At 42.5% G+C, this 23,176-nt stretch overlaps 1 protein-coding gene across 4 annotated transcripts in view; it reads right to left on the bottom strand.

Moving 5' to 3' along the window:
- LOC121277427 (synuclein, alpha interacting protein) overlaps positions 1–23,176 on the bottom strand; it is a 147,078-nt gene that overhangs the window by 15,164 nt on the left and 108,738 nt on the right. For all 4 annotated transcript variants that reach the window (XM_041186869.1, XM_041186871.1, XM_041186870.1 and 1 more), the window contains 3 exons: positions 16,009–16,188; positions 10,068–10,181; positions 617–742 (listed from right to left, as the gene is read on the bottom strand). In XM_041186869.1, the coding sequence (XP_041042803.1) occupies positions 617–742; positions 10,068–10,181; positions 16,009–16,188 (420 nt within the window). The remainder of the gene's footprint in view (positions 1–616; positions 743–10,067; positions 10,182–16,008; positions 16,189–23,176) is intronic.

Below are 23,176 nucleotides of genomic sequence, written 5' to 3'. Positions count from 1 at the left end.
GGCGATCGTCTCCATGCCCACCTGCGCCCGCTCCCAACCGGCCCACCTGACAGCCAGAAGGTTCTGCCCCATGTCTTTTGATACTGCACTGGTCTATCTCATGTTGCAAAAACAAAAAATCCCTCTGTTGATCTGTCCAATTTGACCACCAGAATGTCAATTCTAACTTGAGCTGGAGAATGCGTAGGCGGTATGTTGAGTACATCTATCGGCCCATCTGTCATTGCCGTCATGAGGCCGAAGGCATTTTGAAGCACAGGCCTCATTTACATGCCACTGGTGAATTCAGACACCTGCAGCTCATTAATTGTGGAAAGGCAGGAAAACATACAGCTCTCACGCACAGTGAGAGTCGAGGGTGGGGCCTCCAGGCTACACAAAAACCAAACATTTCATGTAGGACATTTACAGCTCGCAGAAAGAGAATAATTTTCTCATTAATCTGGGTGTTTCAAACCGAAGGTCTTAAGGGGAAAGGATTGCATTCAAATTCACTGCAATGCTCACTCAAAATCTTTACTGGAAGCTACATTTCAACAAAATAATGCATGGAAAATGTGTGTATCTTACTCAAAGTCTGGCAAATCAATGTTTTTCATAAATCAGTGAACCATACCTGAAGACAACTCAGATGACCATGTTGGGTAGCTACATGAGCTGCAGTGTTTCCGTACTGATCAACCTCATCTAAAGATATTCCTTGTTCCTGCATATATTGTAGAAGCCACAATAGAACTTTTTCCTATAGAAAAAAATACATTTTAGCAATTTTAAAACATAAGTTTCAAGTGCCAATAACCACAAAATACCATAACCATCCCTGAAGAATGCCAGATATTTCAGCATTCAAAATGGCACATCTTCCATACAAGCATTAAATATGAATCAAAACATACCAAATCTTTAAAATAAAATTTTGCCACAGCATTAGTACACTAGGGGGAACATTTTCCTCCTGCTTTGGGGGGGGAGAGTGCAGGAGTGGGCGCCAGTGGCCGGCCTTCCGGTCGGCGCCCCCGGTTGGGGGGGGGGGGGGCGGGGGCGGATGCCGCCATTTCATATGGGCAGGCCAATTAAGGCCCGCCCAGCTTGACGTCTGCCAGGAAGCACTATACGCTCCCTGTGCGGGTAGGGGGGGTTTCCCTCAGCCGGGAGTGCGAAACAGCGCACAGATCTCCGAGGCAAAGTGCTGCCTCAGGGAGATCAGCTCCGAATAAAAAGTTGACAGAAAGGTAATAAAAAAATTTCCCTGATATGTCCCCTCTTGTGACACTGTCACATGAGTTGGGACATGTCCTTAACTTTTATTTAAACATTTGATAAACATTTAAAAGCCCTCATGAAACCTCATCCCGCCCAGGGATGAGATTTCATGCTTTTTCCAAGGCCCGCCTGGGCTGCGATTTGGCTGCGCGCCCGCAGAACTGAAAATCTAAATGACCCTGGGTGACATCAGGACACACGCCCGACATACCCCCACGTCATTTGATGCATCGGCGAGCGGGCCCCGCTCCTGCTTGCCGACCGGAAAAACCTGCCCTAGGTTGATATAAAATGCATGTCAAATTATATTGCAAAACCACTGGAATAGTACAAAAAATCCAACATTGGGCAGCTTGGCTGCCAATAATTAAGGACTTCATTAATCATATTTGAAATGTTTGCACCATAAAATTTAAAAAAACACGCGACTTGTGTCTAATGAGAGGAAGACATTAATAAGTTGTACGAAGTGCAGTTAGGTCTCCCTTGGTTCATGATGTATGCAAACAATTCCAGTTTGCTGCACATCAAAAGAGAACCAATAACAAAGCTAATTTTCATAAACTTTTTTTTTAATTGATTCATGTGATGTGGGCATCGCTGGCTGGGCCAGCATTTATTGCCCATCCCTAATTGCTCTTGTTCAGAGGCATTTAAGAGTCAACCACATTGCTGTGGATCAGGAGTCACATGTAGGCCAGACCAGGTAAGGGCAACAGATTTCCTTCCCCAAAGGACATTAGTGAACCAGAAGGGTTTTTACAACAATTGACAATGGTTTCATGGTCTTCATTCGACTTTTAATTCCAGATTTTTATTGAATTCATATTCCCTCATCTGCCGTGACGGGATTCAAACCTGGTTCCCCAGAACATTACCCTGGGTCTCTAGATTACTAGTCCAGTGACAATACCAGGATGCCATCACCTGTGAGAATGTAAAATAACGAGGAAATGGAGAGTTGATAGAAGTGGGCAGGGGAAAGGAACAGGTATAATGGGTCATTGCTAAATATAGTTTGGTACAGGATAACATGCAAGAGGTGCCACTTTGGTCAAGCAGAAGTTTGCATAGAATGGAGTTCAAAAGGCTAACAAGTAGAGCAATGAAGTTAAACATGCAGGCATCAAAATTGTGGATAAGAACCTCAGCAATACTGCACCTGAGATTATAATGAAGCAATAGATGTCAAGAGAGTGGAAACAGGCAGTCTTAACAATATTCATACATTTGAATAATATTTGTGACTTGCCAAAAATAAGTCGCAAAACTTGAGAACATGCAAAAACTGGCACAAGCACCATCATGTGTGATTTACCCATGTCCATTACGTTTGATAAACATGCAATCTTCGTGCTACCTGTTCATTTAAATGATTGCAGCAACCACACTGTCGAATGGCTGTTCACCAGCAAGGCGGAGGAGGTGGTGGTGTGGTGGTACTGTCACTGGACTGGTAATCCAGAGGCCCAGGCTCTGTGGATCAGTGTTCGAATCCCACCATGGCAGAGTGTAACCATGAAACCATTGTCCATTGTCATAAAAACCCATCTGGTTCACTAATTCCCTTTAGGGAAGGAAATCTGCCGTCCTAACTGGTCTGGCCTTCATATGATTCCAAATCCGCAGTAATGTGGTAGACTCTTAAATGCCCACTGAAATGGCCTAGCAAGCCTCAGTTGTATCAAACCATTAAAAAGGAATGAAACTGGATGGACCACACGGCATTGATCTAGGCACCGGAAACGACAACAGCAAACCCAGCCCTGTTGACCCTGCAAAGCCCTCCTTACTAACATCTGGAGCTTGTGCCAAAATTGGCAGAGCCATCTCACGTACGAGTCAAGCAACAGCCTGACACAGTCATACTCACGGAATCATGCTTCACAGATCATATCCCCATCACCATCCCTGGGTATGTCCTGTCCCACCAGCATAATGTGAGGGAAAAACATGCTTGACCTCATCCTCACCAAACTGCCTGCGGCAAATGCATCGGTCCATGAGGTCCTGTGGACGATCAGTGGCAGGAGAATGGTACTCAACAACAATGTGTAACCTCATGGCCTGACATATCCCTGACTCTACCATTACCACCAAGCCAGGGGATAACCCTGGTTCAATGAAGAGTGCAGGAAGGCATGCCAGGAGCAGCACCAGGCATACCTAAAAATCAGGTGTCAACTAGTGAAGCTATAACACAGGACTACTTGCGTGCCAAACACCATAAGCAGCAAGTGATAGGCAGGGCTCAGTGATTCCACAACCAATGGATCAGATCTAAGCTCTGCAGTCCTGACACATCCAGTTGTGAATGGTGGTGGGCAATTAAACAACTCACATGGAGGCAGCTCCATAAATAATGCTCTTAGGTGGAGGAGCAAATATGTGCACAATATGTGGAGGTGTGTAAAAACAATAACAATAGGGTTATTATATTAGGTGATTTCAACTTTCCCAACATTAATTGGGATAGACATAGCGTTAAGGGCTTGGATGGAGTGGATTTCTTGAAATGTGTACAAGAGAACTTTTTAGGTCAATATGTGGAGGGTCCAACAAGGGACTGCACAGTGCTGGACCTAATTCTAGGGAATGAAGCCGGACAGGTGGCTGAGGTGGTGGTAGGGGAGCGTTTTAGTGATAGCGACCACAACGTGGTACAGTTTAAGTTTGTTATAGACAAAGAAATAGGCAAGTTGCAAAAAATTGTTTTGGACTGGGGGAGAGTGGATTTTAGTAAAATAAGGCAGGATCTGGCCAAGGTAGACTGGGAACAGCTACTTGTGGGGAAATCTACAGAGGAGCAGTGGGGGGGCGTTCAAAAAGGAAATAGGGAGGGTACAGGCTCAACATGTTCCCTCCAGGCTGAAAGGGAGGGGTAATAAGCCCAGAGAACCATGGATAACCAAAGATATTCAGGTTACGATGAGAAGGAAAAGGGAGGCTTTTAGCAGGTAGAAGGGAAGCAAAGCAGCAGAGGCATTAGTGGAGTACAGAAAGTGCAGGGTGGAGATTAAGAAAGCAATTAGGAGAGCAAAGAGGGGATATGAGAAAGCTCTGGGTGGTAAAAGTAAGGAAAATCCCAAGATATTCTTTAAGTATATCAATGGGAAGAGGATAACCAGAGAAAGAGTAGGGCCCATAAGGGACCAAGGGGGCAATCTATGGGTGGAGCCAGAGGACATCGCTAGAGTGTTGAATGAATACTTCATATCTGTCTTCACACAAGAGAATGAGGATAAAGGTATCGAACTCGGGGAGAGAGACTGCGTGGTTCTTAAGCCAATTGATATAGGGAGTGACAAGGTATTGGAGGTGTTGGCAGGCTTAAAAGTGGACAAATCTCCAGGTCCAGATGATTTGTATCCCAGACTGCTGAGGGAGGCAAGGGAGGAGAACACAGGAGCTCTGACCCAAATTTTTAATTCCTCTCTGGCCACAGGGGAGGTGCCAGAGGACTGGAGAACAGCTAATGTGGTTCCACTACTTAAGAAAGTTTGTAGAGATAAGCTAGGGAACTACAGGTCAGTGAGTCTCACATCAGTGGTAGGGAAACTATTGGAGAAAATTCTGAAGGAGAGAATCTATCTCCACTTGGAGAGGCATGGTTTGATCAGGGATAGTCAGCATGGCTTTGTCAGAGGGAGGCTTGCCTAACAAATTTGATTGAATTTTTTGAGGAGGTGACCAGGTGTATAGATGAGGGTAGTGCAGTTGATGTAGTTTATATGGATTTCAGCAAAGCCTTTGACAAGGTCCCACGTGGGAGACTTATAAAGAAGGCAAATGCACATGGGATACAGGGTAACTTGATAAGGTGGATTCAAAATTGGCTTTGTTGTAGGAGACAGACGGTAATGACAGAAGGATGCTTTAGTGACTGGAAGCCAGTGTCCAGTGGTGTACCACAGGGATCTGTGCTCGGTCCCCTATTATTTGTCATTTATATAAACAACATAGATGACAATGTGGGGGTTAGGATTAGTAAGCTTGCGGAAGACACAAAGATTGGCTGGGTGGTTAACAGTGAGGTTGAGTGTCTTGGGCTACAGGAAGATATAGACGAGATGGTCAAATGGGCAGATAAATGGCAGATGGAATTTAACCCTGAAAAGTGTGAGGTGATACACTTTGGAAGGAGTAATTTGACAACGAAGTATTCAATGAACGGCATGACACTAGGAAGTTCTGAGGAACAAAGGGACCTTGGCGTGTGTGTCCATGGATCTCTGAAGGCAGAGGGGCATGTTAGTAGGGTGGTGAAAAAGGCATATGGGATACTTGCCTTTATCAATCAAGGCATAGATTACAAAAGTGGGGGAGGTCATGTTGGAGTTGTATAGAACCTTGGTGAGGCCATAGCTGAAGTACTTTGTGCAGTTCTGGTAGCCACATTATAGGAAGGATGTGATTGCACTGGAGGGGGTGCAGAGGAGATTCACCAGGATGTTGCCTGGGATGAAACATTTAAGTTATGAAGAGAGGTTGGATAGACTTGGGTTGTTTTCACTGGAGCAGAGAAGACTGAGGGGTGACCTGATTGAGGTGTGTAAGATTATGAGGGGCATGGACAGGGTGGATAGGGAGCAGCTGTTCCCTTAGTTGAAGGGTCAGTCACAAGGGTACATAAGTTCAAGGTGAGGAGCAGGAGGTTTAGGGGGGATGTGAGGAAAAACGTTTTTACCCAGAGGATGGTGACGGTCTGGAATGCACTGCCTGGGAGGGTGGTGGAGGCGGGTTGCCCCACATCCTTTGAAAAGTACCTGGATGAGCACTTGGCATGTCATAACATTCAAGGCTATGGGCCAAATGCCGGCAAATGGGATTAGGTAGGTAGGTCAGGTGTTTCTCATGTATCGGTGCAGACTCAATGGGCCAAAGGGCCTCTTCTGCACTCTGTGGTTCTGTGAAAAGATAACGCTGAAGCATTCACAACAATCTGCTGCCAGAAGCGCCGAGTGGATGATGCTTCTCCAGTCACAGATGCCAGTCTTCAACCAATTCCATTCACTCCAAGATATCAAGAAACGGCTGAAGGCACTGGATACTGCAAAGGCTATGGGCCCTGACAATATTCCAGCAACAGTACCGAAGACTTGTGCTCCAGAACTTGCCACACCCCTAGCCAAGGGTCCAGTACAGCTACAATACTGGCATCTACTCAGCAATGTGGAAAATTGCCCAGGTAGGTAATGTACACAGAAAGCAGGACAAATCCAACCTAGCCAATTACCGCCCCATCAGTCTACCCTCTATCATTAGTAAAGTGATGGAAGGAGTCATCAACAGGGCTATCAAGCAGCATTTGCTTAGCAATAACCTGCTCAGTCTGGGTTCCGCCAGGGTCACTCAGCTTCTGACCTCATTACAGCCTTGGTTCAAAAATGGACAAAAGAGCTGATCTACAGAGGTGAAGTGAGAGTGACTGCCCTTGACATCAAGGCCGCATTTGACCAATTAAGGCGTCAAGGAGCCCTAGCAAAACTGGAATCAATGGGAATCAGGGGGAAAACTCTCCACTGGTTGGAGTCATACCTAGCACAAAGGAAGGTTGTGATTGTTGGATGTCAATCATCTTAGTTCCAGGATATCACGGGAGGAGTTCCTCAAGGTAGTGTCCTCGGCCCAATCATCTTCAGCTGCTTCATCAATTACCTCCCTCCCATCATAAGGTCAGAAGTTGGGATGTTCATTGATGATTGCACAATGTTCAGCACCATTTGCGACTTCTGAGATACTGAAGTAATCCATTTTCAAGTGCAGCAAGAACTGGACAATATCCAGGCTTGAGCTGACAAGGGGCAAGTAACATTCGCGCCACAACAGTGCCCAGCAATGACCATCTCCAACAAGAGAGAATCCAACCATTGCCCCTGGGCATTTAATTACCAACACTGAAACCCCTGGACTAGCCATGTAAATACTGTGACTGCAAGAGCAGAGCAGAGGCTATGAATCTTGCAGCGAGTAACTCACCTGACTCTGCAAAGCTTGTCCACCATCTACAAGGCACAAGTCAGGACTGTGATGCAGCTCCAACAACACTCAAGAAGCTTCACACCTTCCAGGACAAAGCAGCCCATTTTATTGGCACTCCTTCTACACATATTAATTTCCTCCACCACCGACGAACAGTGGCAGCAGTGTGTACCATCTACAACATGCACTGCAGAAACTCACCAAGGCTCCTTAGGCAGCACTTTCCAAACCCTCGACCCCTACCATCTAGAAGGACAAGGGCAGCAGATAGATGGGAACATCACCTCCTGTAAGTGCTCCTCCAAAACATTCACCATCCTGACTTGGAAATATATCGCCATTCCTTCACTGTCGCTGGGTCAAAATCCTGGAACTCCCTCCCTAACAGCACTGTGGCTGTACCTACACCACAGGGGCTACAGCGGTTCAAGAAGGCAGCTCACCACCACCTTCTCAAGGGCAACTAGGGATGGGCAATAAATGCTGGCTTAGCCAGCCACGCCCACATCCTGTAAATGAATAAAACAAAAGGGAACAAAGCTGTAAGAGGCTAGCAAGAGTTACACCATTTAAAGGGGAGATGCATTTCGGCTGCAGCAGGTCTGAAAAGAAATCCTCCACACACCTGACCAGCCCCCACATGCTTATGCCCCATCCTCACTCTTCATGTAGCTTGTCTTGCTCTGTGACACCATCTGCTCATTCTGCTTAACATGTTGTAGTCCAAGGGGGCTGAAAACTAGTATTCTCACAGCAAGTGACTTCTGAAGAAAGCTTCAGCATGTGCCACACCACCTTCAGCAAATTTAAACAACTCTGGAAATCACCAAACATTTCTACAAGCACAGTTGGAACCAGTAGAAATCAACAGCACTGTAGGTGTACCTACCACACATGGACTGCAACAATTCAAGAAGGCAGCCCACCACCACCTTCTCAAGGGCAGTTAGGGATGCGCAGTAAATGCTGGCCAATCCAGCGATGCCCAGATTCCATGAACAAATACAAGAAAAAAATCAGCAACAAATCTGAATGTAGGTGACAGTCCCTTTAAGTAGCACTGGTGGTGTTGGGAGGTCTTGCTATTGCTGAACGAGTATTCAGGTGTGCAAGGTTAAGAAATGGCATTAGCTAGAGCTTTGAGTTCCAAAATGCCTTAACTAGGGTCAAATCAATGTTACGTGCTGATTGACATCACAATCTGCCTAATCTGCAAACGATCTCTGCCCGTGGCTTCACCAAAATCAAGGCCGGCACTGTACGCCACAGAAGGCACTTTGGAGGCAAAACAGCACCCACAGGGCCAAAAAAGCCTGGTGGTAGAGAGCAGGATTTCACAGCCAAGAAATCTAGAATTAATGCATTGGCAATAGAAAATAGAAACAATGATATGGACAAGACACTATTTCAAAAGCAGTTGCCAGTGAACTTCCACAGTGATCTGTCCTGGATTCCTAATTATTTGTAGCATCTTTGAATAATTCCAAGATGCTACTTCCTAGGAACACCATCACAGTTTCTCAAGATTCTAAGCTATTAGTTTATTGCAGGGAAGAATAAAAGCATTTAAATTCACCTGAAAAAATAAAATAGATAAGCAGGTCTTGTGAATATGACTTATTGTAAAATAATGCAAATTGGAATAGAACCAAATACTTTATTCCTAAACACACGTAAAGGTTTTGGATGTGACGGCTGACAATTCACTTCAAACATCTATGCGATGCAAATCTGTTATCAACAAAACTAATCAATTACTCAGCTGTCCCTTGTGAACATTTCACTATAAATTGCAATGATTTATTTTAACATTTTATAATTTGTTTAATTTGAAAATTATGCGCAATTGTAGCAACAATAACCATGAAAGGATATTAAAAAGGATTCAGAAAGGATGGTTTTTGGTCTTCAAACAAAGGCATAAACTGTGCTAATAGAATTTAAAATTATTGTATTGAAGAAGGGCACACAATACAAATCTCTAAAGTACTCAAAGAATGGTTAATGTGGACATATGCAGATTATTTCATTTGAACTTCATTGCACTTATTTCTTCAGCTTTGTAATCCATCAGGATCCAAGGTAAATTCTCATCAAAAAATAGTCAACACCAGGCTGATCAACTCTTGAAAGGACTTAAGGTTAAAATATTAATTGCATGTTAAAGGATATATATTTGTTAACAATGTATACTATCAAATTCCATCACATATCCCCATATTTATGATGGTATTCCTGAGCTGTAAGGGGTGCATGGTGTTGCTTCCAGCACAAAACTGAAGATACACACGGTGCATTTTAGAATTATTTAGCTGATCCCACTGAACCCAGCAAGCCACTTCATTAAGGCAGATACGCATAGGATAGCTAAAATTGGAGATGGATTTTCCCCAATTGAAAACAAGCCCTTAAGTTCCCTCATCTTTGTGCAGGGCACAAAGTCAACAGAGGTTTCAATTTTAGCTTAGAAGTTTTACCCATGACTAATCACCTCATCACCTCTCTGCGGAGATTTAAGTACCGAAGAGTCACAACTTAGAAATGTCTATGGTCTATGCAAGGGTCAGGCCCTAACTGCCTTTTGTTTCAGCATTTTTGATATTACAAGCCTACAGCCAGTTTTATTCTGCTTCCTTATGGCATAAACACATAAATAGCTTTTGCTACAGCAGGGTAAAAAGTAGGAACACGCATAAAAGTTGGGATAGTTATCCATTCATGTTAGATATATATGTACAGCCCAAGATAGAATAGTAAGATTAATTGTATTAAATCATAAGCATGAACAATGATCTTTTATTTCCTCCAAAGATGTAGCTTACCTGTCCATAGCATGCAGCATAATGTATAAGGGCAGGGTAACCATCAGAAGGGCTCAGCTCAGCAATGGCTTCAGTCTCACTCATCAGCCAACGCAGGCACTCAAGTTGCCCTTCCTGTGGTCACACAATCAAAGAAAGATTAATTTTCATCATCATAAAGCATTTTGTAGTTTTAAAAAAAATGTTCTATTTTTAACAACATGTGGCAGCTCCAAGTACTGCTCCAATAGCAAACGTCCTTTATATAAATGATTTTAGACTTCTGTTGATGCTCAAGATATATTTATGGCCCGGAGGCTCCATGTTAGGTCATTGGCAAATTACATCAAGGAATAAAGGACATACCCTGGTTTTCTTCACCTCAAACATTTGGAAGAGAGAATTTTTGGAGTCTGCTCATTTTTAAAAACAAGGAACTAATTGAAGAGTTTAGAATCTTCACCCTTGAAAAGAAACATGTCAGGTATACTAAGCAGATATTCAAGATACTTAATGGGATACAGAACGTAAACCTGAAACTATTACTTTGAAATACTTAAGGGCAACAAGACTGACTAGGTTCAGAGCATGTTTGGGGCAGTTGCAAAGTAGCATGTCGTTACACTGAATGTGAGTAACAGCTAGCAAGGCGCTAGGGACAGTGGTTAAGGCCTGAACACTAAACTCATGTAACAAACTAAATGCAGTGTTTAAAAGATTGCAGAATTTGAACTCTGGACGATGAGAGTATTGCATGCAATTCTGGGTACTGCACTTTAGAAAGGATGTGAAGGCTTTAGAGAGGGTGCAAAAAAGATTTACGAGAATAGTTTCAGGGATGAGAGACTTCAGTTACGGGAATAAATTGGAGAAGCCAGGACTGTTCTATTTAAAGGAGCAAGGTTTGACAGGAGATTTGATAGAAGTGTCCAAAATCGTGAGAGATCTGGGTAGGGTAGATAGAGTGACTGTTTCCATTGGCAGAAGCAATAGGAACTAGCGGACACCAATTTGAGATGAGTGGCAAAAGAACCAATGGTGACCTGAGGAAAAACCTTTTTATGCAGCGAGTTATTAGGATATAGAATGTGTTGCCTAAGGGTGTGATGGTCATCTTCAGAGGGAATGTGTTAAGCACCTGACGAGAAAACTTTACAAGGCTCCGGGGAAGCGCAAGGGAGTGGGATTAGCTGAATTGCAGCACGGACACAACCTGCTGAACAGCCTCTTTCTGGAGAGGTGGAGGCATAGTGGTATTGTCACTGTATTGATATTCCAGAGACCCAGGGTAATGCTCTAGGAACCTGGGTTCGAATCCCATCATGGCAGATGGTGACATTTGAATCCAATGATAAGAAATCTGGAATTAAAAGTCTGATGATGACCTCGAAACCATTGTCGTAAAAAAAGATTTGGTTCACTAATGCCCTTTAGGGAAGGAAATCTGCTGGCCTCACCTGGGCTGGCCTACATGTGACTCCATACCCACAACAATGTGTTTGACTCTTAAATGCCCTCTGAACAAGGGCGATTAGGGATGGGCAATAAATGCTGACCTAGCCAGCAATGCCCACATCCCATGAACAAATTTTTTAAAACTGGGAGCTAAAATGCACAAAGCCAGTTTTTGTAACAAATTACTGCCTAGGAAGAAAGGCAATACCAAAACAAGCAGCAGAGCCTATTAAATGGGTTTAATTTACTTTCTTTTTATCAAAAATAATTTTACTGACAACCTTACTGATAATTTTATATCCTATCTGTAAAACATATTAACCTAATGAATTGTATCTGGCCTTGTAATACCAAGTATTTCAGTTAGAACATGTGAAAGACACAGTACGGTAAATCATCACTTAAGATTGTAGTTGCATTGCTCAAAATCACGACGTTAAGTGAAATGACTTTAGGTGAAACATTGGTTCCCATAGGAATCAATGTTAAAAGTATAGTTAGATTCTGTAGGACCTTCCTTATCAGAAAAAAGACAAACATTAAAACATTTTATTCTCTTAAGTTGAAATATTTCCCATTGCTAAATTCCTACATTGGTAAAAGAAATAACCTTTAAAATACATTTAAAAATATAAAAGAAAAATGTAACTTTCTACATACAGTAGCTCCTGCTTATCACAGATCCTGCTCCCTGAACTTCTGAATCCTTGATTGTCCTGGTCGCTGCAGATTCTCCCCCCTCCCCAAACATCCGAATTGTGGCCTCCCCCACCATTCCCCGACCTCCAAATTGTGACCTCCCGCCCTCCCCAACTTGGAGCAGGCATAGAGGGAGGCCACAACTCAGAGGTTTGGGATGGGAGGAGGCTGCAACTCAGGGAGTGGGGAGGCTGAACCTCCCAAACGCTGACTCACCCTCTTGCTGCTTCCCTCTCTTGGACCTGCGTTCCCATTTGAAGATTGAGATCCGGTCCAAAGCTGGAGCTCTGACATTGCGGAAGTGCAAGTCCTGATGGTGCAGAAGTGCTGAGCAGGCACTGCTACAATCCAGCCTCTCTGACTACTGGAAAAGTCTTATTAGGCTTGAAAGGTTTCCCTTTCCACAGATACCACCAGATCTGTTGAGTTTTACCAGCGCTGCTTGTTTTTATTTCAGATCTCCAGCATCTGCAATATTTTGCTTTTATTTTACTGCTACAATCCATGGGCTAAATTTTACATCCTGCGAACGGGTGTGTGCCCAACCCAATCGGGAGGAAAAGCATGCGAGATGTCGTCACGCACTTGCGTGATATTTCGCTCGGTGGGCATGCTTCCAACTTTTGTGTGCGCCTGCCGAGCAGGCAAACAAATAAGAGGGAAACTAAGCCCATTAACAGCGCAATTGTCTCCGATTTTTCGTGGCCTGTCCAACCTTATGGTTAGCAGATTGGGCAAATCAGCCAGGCGGCCTTTGCATTTTCATCAAACCTCATCCAAGGGCAGGATGAAATTTCCGTTATGACACAAAATAAAAATAAATATCTGTGGACAGCATTTTTATCAGCTATATTTTCAAGTGATTGATTGTGATGCATGGACATTTTTTTTTGCAGCTTTTTAAACCTTTATTTGATCATTTTCAGGTCTGCAGCTCCCTGAAGGCAGCTGCCTGCCTTCAGGGAGCATTCTTGCAGCATACACCACGCCCGTGGAAACTTCATCACTCGCCCTCCTCCGTTAGTTGGCCAGCCAGCGTGAAATCACTGTCAGTGGCTGATCACAGTCGGGGGCCCATTTCCCTACTGCTCCTGGGCCCGCCAATCGTGCCCGCCCACCAAAAGTAAAATTCAGGCCCATGTCTTTTTTTCAACTGCTCCTGCCAGCGAGGGCTTGGGAGAAGAGTGGCGAGGCAGGTGCATTTAAAAAAAATAATAGATTGTAGGACCCCCAGCTTGGCACTTCTACACTATCAGGACTCACACTTCCACAAACATCGGAACTCCAGCTTTGGATCGAATCTGGATCTTCAAATGGGAAAGCAAGTCCAGGAGATAGAAGCAGTGCGAAGCCGCAACGTGGGGAGCGGGGGCACAACCCAGGGAGCAAAGAGGGAAGAGGCCGCAATTTGGGGACCAGGGAGGAGGGCAGGCCGCAACACGGTGAGCAGGGAGGGGGGAGGGCAGAGGCCCTAACCCAAAGAGCGGAGGGGGGGGGAAGAGGCCACAAGTCTGAGGTTGGGGAGGATGAGAGGCTGCAACCCGAAGGTCAGGGGTGGGGGGGTGTGGAGAGAGGCTGCAACTAGGAGGTCAGGGAATGGGGAGAGACTGCTCCAAAATGATGCCAATCGGGTCCCTCGGGAAACCACGTTAAAATGAACCTTGCAACGTTCAATAAGATTACACACCCCATTAATTTACCAATGTTAAAGCGAAACAATGTTAAATGTGGCAAGGTTAAATGAGGACTTACTGTATCAAGTCCTGATCACAAATGAGTCCTATTGCAGACCCCTGGTTATTTTATTGCAAAATTTGATATTGGCAGTAAGGGCACACTCCTGAACATAAGATACTTAGCTTGAAAAAGAGAGACTTACAGTTATATAGGGTTTTTAAGACACCAGATATCTCAAAGTGCTTTAGAGCCAATTAAGTAATTTTGAAGTATAGTCAATGTTGTAATGTAGGAAACATAGCAGCCAATTATTTGCAGTGCAAACTCCCATAAACAGCAATGTGATAATGACCAAGTAATCTGATCTTTTGTGGTGCTGATTGAGGGATAAATATTGGTGAGGATACAGGGTATAATACTCCTGCACTTCTTTGAAATAGTGCCATGGGATTTTTACATCGACCCAAGCAGGCAGATGGGTCCTCAATTTAGCATCTCATATGAAAAACAGCAACCTTGATTTTTGTGCTCAAGCCCTAGAGTGCCTAGTGGTGTTGTATTGAGAGAATATCCAGGGCAGATCTTAAACTTGCAATAGTAGTTAACTCAGCATTTAGATTTGATAGCATTCATGTCCATTTTGAGAAACAATGTAACTCCTGCCACTAACTCAAAAGGCATCAACTAGTTGCACATGCACACTCAGCCCATACTGTGGCCGCCCAAGCATATGCAACTGCTCCTGATGCCTTGCTTAAAGTATTCAGAGTGATGCTTACAACGGGCTTAATCTACACAACCAGTGCGTCACTGATTTTAAATTTTGCTCTGGGTCCCACTGATCAATCTAGACAGACATTGAAATGGAAGTTAAAGCCCTCCTTAGGCTAGGTCCAGTGTGTTAAAGCTTTGTGCAGGGAGCTTCTATGCAGGCCAGATAGCTCAATTGGTACAGAATAGAACTCTCAATGTCAGGGTCATCATTTTGAGTCTCACAATGGGTAATTAATTTTTTCTTAAATATTTTAGTCAAATTTTTTTTAAATTGATTTTTTACCAAAAATGTATCCTTAAACTAAATACTACAATCAATTCTCTACACTGGAGGATTAGAATTTCATTTACTGAAATTTCTTGATTATATATCTTCACCAATTGCTGAATTGTCAGAAGCATGTTTTCCATTCCTAAATGAAAAATGGACAAATACAAGAACTTGCAAATGGTTAAGGACTGCACAGACCTAAAAATGGATAACTTGAACTTCATTGTGTCAAGTCAACTTATTTGATTTAATGCTGCTCGCCAACTGACTGCAACTAAGCATGTGCAGGAGGTGCTCTCCCTAGAGTTGCAGCACATATAAACACAGCCTTTGAGAAACTTGATTTAATTCTATGCAAGCCACAAGCTGCTCAGTTGAGCTGCCTTTTCTCGGAGATACGTTTGACTTTATGACAACACTGAGGTGCCCAACCATACACTCAAAATGATCTATGAAAAACTCAAGTACTTAAATGCTAACTTCAATTGGTAGTGTATTATCAAAGCTGCATTGAATCAAGGGATCAGGGTAATGCAACAACATTGGGAACATCAATACAAAGCAGTCACTGAGTAACAAGGTGGCAAATTTATAATTCTCTATTACATTGAACTCCTAATCTCAGCAATGTCAATGCAAGTAATAAAATGACAGAATAGAAACGTAATTCGTCACATTGAAAAAGGGAAAAATCAGAGGGAATTATTGAACTGTTCCAAATGGTAAAGTTCCGTATATCAGGTGGCGAATTACTTAGCAAAAAAGGGGATAAAAAAAGGAGAAAATTAAACAATAAGTATCTAAAAGCTGTGGATGAAGGAGGCAGGAGAAACAATACTTTACATGAGGATCAGTTTCCAAGACTGTTTATTCATAAATCCACCGTATACACCTACAACAGCATTCTCTTTTCATACTGACAGTGATAGAATTTATTCTCCAGCCCATTAGGAAGGAAACCAACCTTATTTTGAAATATGAAGATGAGGAAGAAAAATATCTTGTAGTTCAGCTTTGCCCCATTTCCCAAATTTCACATGCATTGTTCACACACAGCACTCATTGGTTAATTCTCATACAACCCACCTTTACAGCTAATGAAGATGGGGTAAGTTTCTCATTATTACGCTCCGTCAAGCATTCCTCTGCCATTAAAGTAGTCAGATGCTGTAAACACTCAAGGTGTCCTTGTGACGCTGCAATGTGTAGTAGATTATTTCCTTTTTCATCGTGAATCTTCTCCAGATTGTCAACAGTTAAATGTGGCTAATTGTTATATGGGAAACAGAAAGAATGACCAGATGAAAACCTGATTTTAAAACTTTTTCTACTCATAACTTATCATATTTTTGTGCTGCTCATCATTCATTTTACCAGCTTTTCAGATCAGAAATTCATCTACATTGATTTGATTTCACCAGAAATGATTTGATAGCTACTTAAAAGGAACTTTTAGATTGACCAGGATAGAATTAAACCTCAAATTATTTGAAATTTGTACCAAACAGCATATGTAAAATTTGACAAATTTTACTACCAAAAGACAATAATCTGGATGGACAGAGTCATTAGGAGGAGTTAATTCTGCCCATCAAGTCCAGGCTGGCTGTCTGTAGAGCATTCCAGTCAGTCCCATGCACCCACTCTATTCCCATAGCCCTACAAGTTTATTGCCCTCAAATGCCAATCCAATTTCCTTTTGAAGTCATTGATCATTGAAGTCATAAGCAGAGAGTTCCAAGTCATTACCATTTGCTGCTTCAAAAAGTTTTTCACCTGAATCTCCCACCCAAAATCTTAAATCTGTGTTCCCTAGTGATTATGCCATCAGGTGCTCAGCTTTTCTTTGTCTACCTTCTCTAAACCTGTCATAATGTTGTACACCTGTATCAAATCTCCCCTCAGTCTCCTTTTTTTCAAGAAAATAAAGAATTCTGCTGGCATGTCTTTTGTGTTCTATTTTCAATATAATTTAACTTTGATTACATGCAGAGAACTTATTTATTAATGTAGTAAGATTTAATAAAAACATAAGGTCTGTTAACTTGTTGAATTATTTTTAAACACACTTCTGCAGTTCTTTGTCAAGTTATACTATGTGAATAGGCATTTTCAGGAAGTATTGAATGGTTTCAGATAATTGGGAAGATGCCATACAGAGTTTTGATTAATATATGCATCATGATATAATGTACTTTCTACTAGCTCTGAAGTAATACATCATAGAGAACATTCATCAACTTACCAATCTCATTTAAAATAAAAATCCATTTCTTTGGGCAATTTTCTACTAATTAGCATTTCGTGAATTGAAAGGAAAATTATCTCACAAACACCTTTTATCTTCGTAACTAGAACTTCAATCCAGTGCATTCAAATATAGAAGCTCTCCTCGATCAAAGTTAGGACCTTAAGAGATGTGTGTTTCCCCATAGTAAGGGTTTTGTAAAAAGCATTTTTTTAAAAAAAGCAATAGTTAATGAATTCAGAAGGGGATATCACATTTGGTAATTGAGTCAGCAGATGGCAGATACAGTTCTATATGGATTAGTAAAAAAAATTGGCAAAGGACCAAGGAGTACATGTTAATTAAAATGAAATTACATAGAATATTCAGCACAAAAACAGGCTGTTCAGCCCAACTAGTCCTTGTTGATATTCGAGCCTCCTCCCACCCCTCTTCATCTAACTCAACATCATAATCCTCCATAAAAACAGAAGAAATAGGGGCAGAAGAAGATCATACAGTCCTTCGAGCCTCCTCTTCATTCAATATGATCATGACTGATTGTGGGCTTCAACTTCAAGTTTCCCACCCACACCCCATAGCCCTCGCTTCCCTGAGAGACCAAAAATCTTTCTAACTCAGCCTTATATGTATTCAATGATGGCCCAACCACAGCCCTCTGGGGTAGAGAATTCCAACAATTCACACCCTTTGAGTGAAGAAATTTCTCATCTCAGTCCTGTGATCGGCCCCTCTTATCCTGAAACTGTGCCACCTTGTCTAGATTCCCAAGCCAAGGCAAACAACTTCTCAGTATCTACCCTGTCAAGCCCTTTCAGAATCTTGAATGTTTCAATGACATCACCCCTCATTCTTCTAAACTCGAAAGAATATAGACTTAATTTACTCAGCCTCTCATTATAGGACATCCCAGGGACCAATCTGTACAGCCTCCAATGCAATTATATTTTTTCTTAAATATGGAGTGCAAAATTGCATATAGTATTCCAGGTGCAGTCTCACCAAAGCCCCATACAATTGTAGCAAACATTCTTCATTCTTGTACTCAAATCCCCTTGCAATAAAGGTCAACATGCCATTTGCTTTCCTAATTGCTTGCTATATCAGCATGTTTGCTTTTTGTATTCCTGTACGAGTACACCCATGTTTATCTGAAAATCAACATTTAAAAGCTTTATGCCTTTAAAAAAATGTTCTGCTTCTCTATTCTTATGACCAAAGTGAATAACCTCACATTTACTCATGTTATACTCCATCTGCCACCTTGTTGCCCACTCACTTAACCTGCCTATATCTCTTTGCACCTCTTTATGTCCTCCTAACAGCTTGTATTCCCACCTAGCTTTGTATCATCAGCAAACTTAAGATACATTTTAGTCTGTCTTTTCATCTAAGTCATTAATAGAGATTGCAAAGCAGCTGAAGCCCCAGCACTGATCCTTGCGACACTCCACTAACTTGAAAATGTCAACTTGAAAATGCCCCATTTATTCCCATCCTCTGCTTCCTGTCTGTTAATCAATCCTTTGTCCATGCTAATCCATAAATCCATGTCTTGGTGTTAAACCTGTTGTGTGGCACCTTATCAAATGCCTTTTGGAAATTCAAGGGTTTCCTTTTATTTACCTTACTAGTTACATCCTCAAAAAACTCGAATAGATTTGTCAAACAGGATTTTCCTATTGTGAAATCGTTGACATATTCTAATCATACTATGTTTTTCTAAGTGAGAAAACTTGTTGAATTATTCAAATCACAGTATTCTTTTCTAAGTGCAATTTTAAGACTTTCTTAACACAGTAATAGATGCCAACACTTTCCTGATGACTTATATCAGGGTAACTGGCCTGCTCCTCCCTGATTTTCCTCTCCCTTCTTTCTTGAATAGGGGTGTTACGTTTGTTAACTTCCAATGTACTGGGACCATTTGAGAGCCTAGGGAATTTTGGAAGATTAAATCCAGCACATCCACTATCTTTTTTAGGATCCTGGGATGTAGGCCATCGGGTCCTGAGTATTTGTCAGATTTTAGTCTCTTCAATTTCTCCAGTACTTTTTGTCTGCTGAAAATAATTACCTTAGTTTCCCCACTCTTATTAGTCTCTAGGGTTATCCTCTATTTCTGGTGCGTAACTTGAGACTTCTATGGTGAAGACAGGCAAATATTTGTTCAGTGCCTCTGCCATTTCCACATTCTCCATGACAGAAGCAGAGACAGGAGAGCCTAAGGGACCAACATTTATTTTAGCTACTCATTTCCTTTGTATATAGTTGTAAAAGCTCTCCCTATCTGTTTTTATATTCCTCTTTAACTTACTCTTATATTATATTTGTCCCTCTTTATCAACTTTCTGGCCAACCTTTTGGTTTTGAAGAAGAGTCATATTGAGCTTGAAACATTGGGCAGAATTTTGCCGTCGGCGAGCAGGGGGCGGGGCACGCTCACCGACGCGTAAAATGACACGGGATGACGTCGGGCGAAACCCCCGACGTCATCCCGGCCCACTTAAATTTTCAGGAAGGAGGAGGGGGGGTGGGGGGGACAGCAAAATCAGCTGAGAGCCCACTGACCAGTCAATGGCCAATTGAGGCCATTGACAGGATCAATTATACAATTAAAGGACCTGCCCGTCCAACCTTCAAGTTGGCGGGCAGGCCAGGAGCTCCGGCAGGCAGTAGAAAAAACATGAAACCTCATCCACCGGCGGGATGAGGTTTCATGTAGGGTTTTAAAAAGTTTAATAAACTTATTATGTAAATTATGAACATGTCCCATCTCATGTGACACTGTCACATGAGGGGGACATGTTAAGGAATTTTTTTTCTATTTTTAATATTTTTAAAAATGTATGCGATCTCCCTGAGGTAGCACTTAGCCTCAGGGAGATGTGCGCTCTTTCGTGCACATGCGCGAAAGAGCACACTCTCGCTTTTGGGGAATCCCCCCGCCTGCACAGAAAGCGCATGGCGCTTCCCGCCGGACATCACGCTGGGCGGGCCTTAATTGGCAGCGGGGCCTGCTTCTCTGGCAGGGATCGGCTCCCCGCCCACCGGAGAATGGGTCGGGCCTGCCCGCCCGACAGGCAGAAAATTCTGCCCTTTAACTCTGTTTCTCTCTCCATAGATGCTGCCTAACCCGCTGAGCTTTTCCAGCACTTTCTTTTTTTTATTGTTGACGCTTTTCTAAAACATTCGCAGTCCTCGGACTTACCACTATTCTTTACAACATTTTAATCTAATACTATCTTAGCCTCCTTAGTAATTCATGGATGGATCTTTCTCACTGAGTTCTTGTTTATCAATGGAATGTATTTTTGTTGAAAATTTTGAATTGTTTCATTTCATGTTCCCATTGTTCAATTACCACCATGCCTTTCAGTCTATCTACTCAATCAACCTTAGCAAGCTCTCCCCTCAAACCTATGTAATTAGCTTTGTTTAAGAATATTACAAGAATACTGAATCTAAAATAGTTTTATCCACAGTTGGTTCCTTAATGAATTTCTCCAGGAAATAGTAATGGAAGCATTCTACAAACTCATCTTCTAGACTACCTTTGCCAATTTGGTGATTCAGTCTATATGAAGATTATAGTTCCCCACAAATATTACATTGCCTTTGTTACAAGCTTCAATAATTTCTTGTTTAATGCTCTGCCCAACAATATTACTACTGTTAGGAAGCCTATAAACTACTCCCACCAGAATTCTCTGACCCTTGTTATTCCTGTTTTCCACCCATACTGATTCTAATTCCTGATTTTGAATCAAGATCCTTTCTCACTAACGTCCTTATGTCGTCCTTTATTAATAGGGTACCTATCTCCTTTTACGTTCTGTCTTTTCAAAATGTTGTGTACCCTGGAATATTTATTTCCCATCCTTGGTCACCTTGTAGACATGTTTCTGTAATGGTGATTTGTGCACAAGTTGACTTAGCTTATATAAATTTACTTCAATTTTATTTTTCTATGGATCTCACTCCGATGCACTTTTAAAAAATTCATTCATGGGATATGGGCGTCACTGGCTAGGCCAGCATTTATTTCCCCTCCCTAATTGCCTTTGTTCAGGGGACATGTGATTCCAGACCCACATTGCCAGATCAAGTAAGGATGACAGATTTCCTCCTCTAAAGGACATTAGTGAACCAGGTGGGTTTTTATAACAATCGTCTATGATTTCATGATCATCACTAGGCTTTTAATTCCAGATTTTTATTGAGTTCAAAGTCCATCTTCTGGATGGAATTCAAACCTGGATCCCCAAAGCATTACCCTGGGTCTCTGGATTACTAGTCAAGCGACAATACCACTACGTCATCACCTCCCCACTATTCTGTTTAACTCTCTACCCCTCCTCTTCCACTCAATTCAACTTTACACATTGGTATATTTTTCTGTTGTCTCAGATGTCTCACATCTTGGATTTCCAAATCCCCCTTCACCTGAACCCTCCTACCTCTCTGTTAGTTTCCTGCCAATTTTCCTGACTCTGGCCATGTTTGCCGTTGCACTCTTTTGTGTGTATGCTGTGTCCCTTCCTGTCACACATTGGTTACTGTACCACTACCCTGCACTATTGCTTTGAGCTTTCTCTTTAACCTTCCAAATCTATCCTCACATGAACACTCCCTCGCAGCCCCCAACTCCCACTGCTTAGTTTAATGCCCTCTCTACAGTTCTAGTTATATGACTGGCCAGGATACTTGTCCCAACCTGGTTCAGATGAAGGCTGTCCCAATAGCACAGCTCCTCCTTTCTCCAGTATTGGTGCCAGTGCACCATGAATTGAAACCCAGTTCTCCCATACCAACCTCTGAGCCACGTATTTGCCTTTCTGATCTTATTTACCCTATGCCAATTTGTTCGTGACTCAGAAAGTAATCCAGTGATTACCACCTTTATGGTTCTGCTTTTTTAATTTAGGCCCTAGCTGCTCATAGGCTCCTCAGCAGATCCTCTTTCCTAGTCTTACCTATGTCATTGGCATCCATCTGCAGCCACAACAACTGGATCTTTCCCCTTTCCCTCCAACCCACAGGCAATGTTCTTAACCTTGGCATCCGGCAGACAACACAGCCTATGGTTCTCTCACTCTCAGCTGCAGAGAACAGTATCTATCCCCCTAACAATACTGTCCCCTACTTCAATTACATTTCTTTTAGTTCCACCCCGTACCATGGTGCCGTGGTCAGTTAGCACATCCACACAAGCTGCAACAATCTCAATCCTGTTGGACAATTTCTGGGGCTGAGGCTCCTCCATCATTATCGTTTGACTGCTCAAAACTGCCTCACTTGTAGACACACCCTCCTTCCCTGAACCAAATCAGAAATACCGAACCCAAGTAGTGTGACTTCCTCCTGGAACAGTGTCCAGGTAACTCTCTCCCTCCCTGAGGCATCGCAGTGTCTGAAGCTCAGACTCCAGTTCATCAAATTCCTTGAGTCACAGGTACTTACTACAGATGTGGTTGCCATGGATCACACTGGTGTCCACCAGGTCTCAAATACTGCAGCTGCAACACACCACCTGCTTTGCTATCTTTATTATGTTTTATTTAACTAAGTAATTTACAAGTTTAGAAATATCATTCAATTGTTATTTGTAGTTATATTAAGTCATTAACAAATCAAGCTATAAAGCAGTGCGGTATGGGCACTCATCTTATGGATTCACCCTTCTCGCCTCCTTTCAACTGCTGGGTTTGCCTGGGAAACATGGCTTGCATGACTTAAAAATCAAATCACTGTTAAAATAAAGGCAGGCAGCCTTTTTACAATATTAAAATGGAAAACCTGCTTCCCACAAGTGAATTGGTCACTTGCCCCTCATTCCGTCTCCACTGAAACCAGGAGTGGGCAGCTAGTGGTCCTGTTAATATTCCCTCTTAAGTTGCACGGATGCATGACCAATCAGTAATTGCTACACGCAAGTAACGTGCCCTTGAAGATGCGCACATGCGTGGCTGTGTGTCAATCTTAAAGGGACCGCGCAGAGCTACT

The sequence above is a fragment of the Carcharodon carcharias genome, chromosome 4 (assembly GCF_017639515.1).
Source record: "Carcharodon carcharias isolate sCarCar2 chromosome 4, sCarCar2.pri, whole genome shotgun sequence".
NCBI classification, from domain to species: domain Eukaryota; kingdom Metazoa; phylum Chordata; class Chondrichthyes; order Lamniformes; family Lamnidae; genus Carcharodon; species Carcharodon carcharias.
The sequence above is the reverse complement of the archived record's forward strand: the minus strand, read 5'-3'. Positions and strand labels throughout refer to the sequence as shown.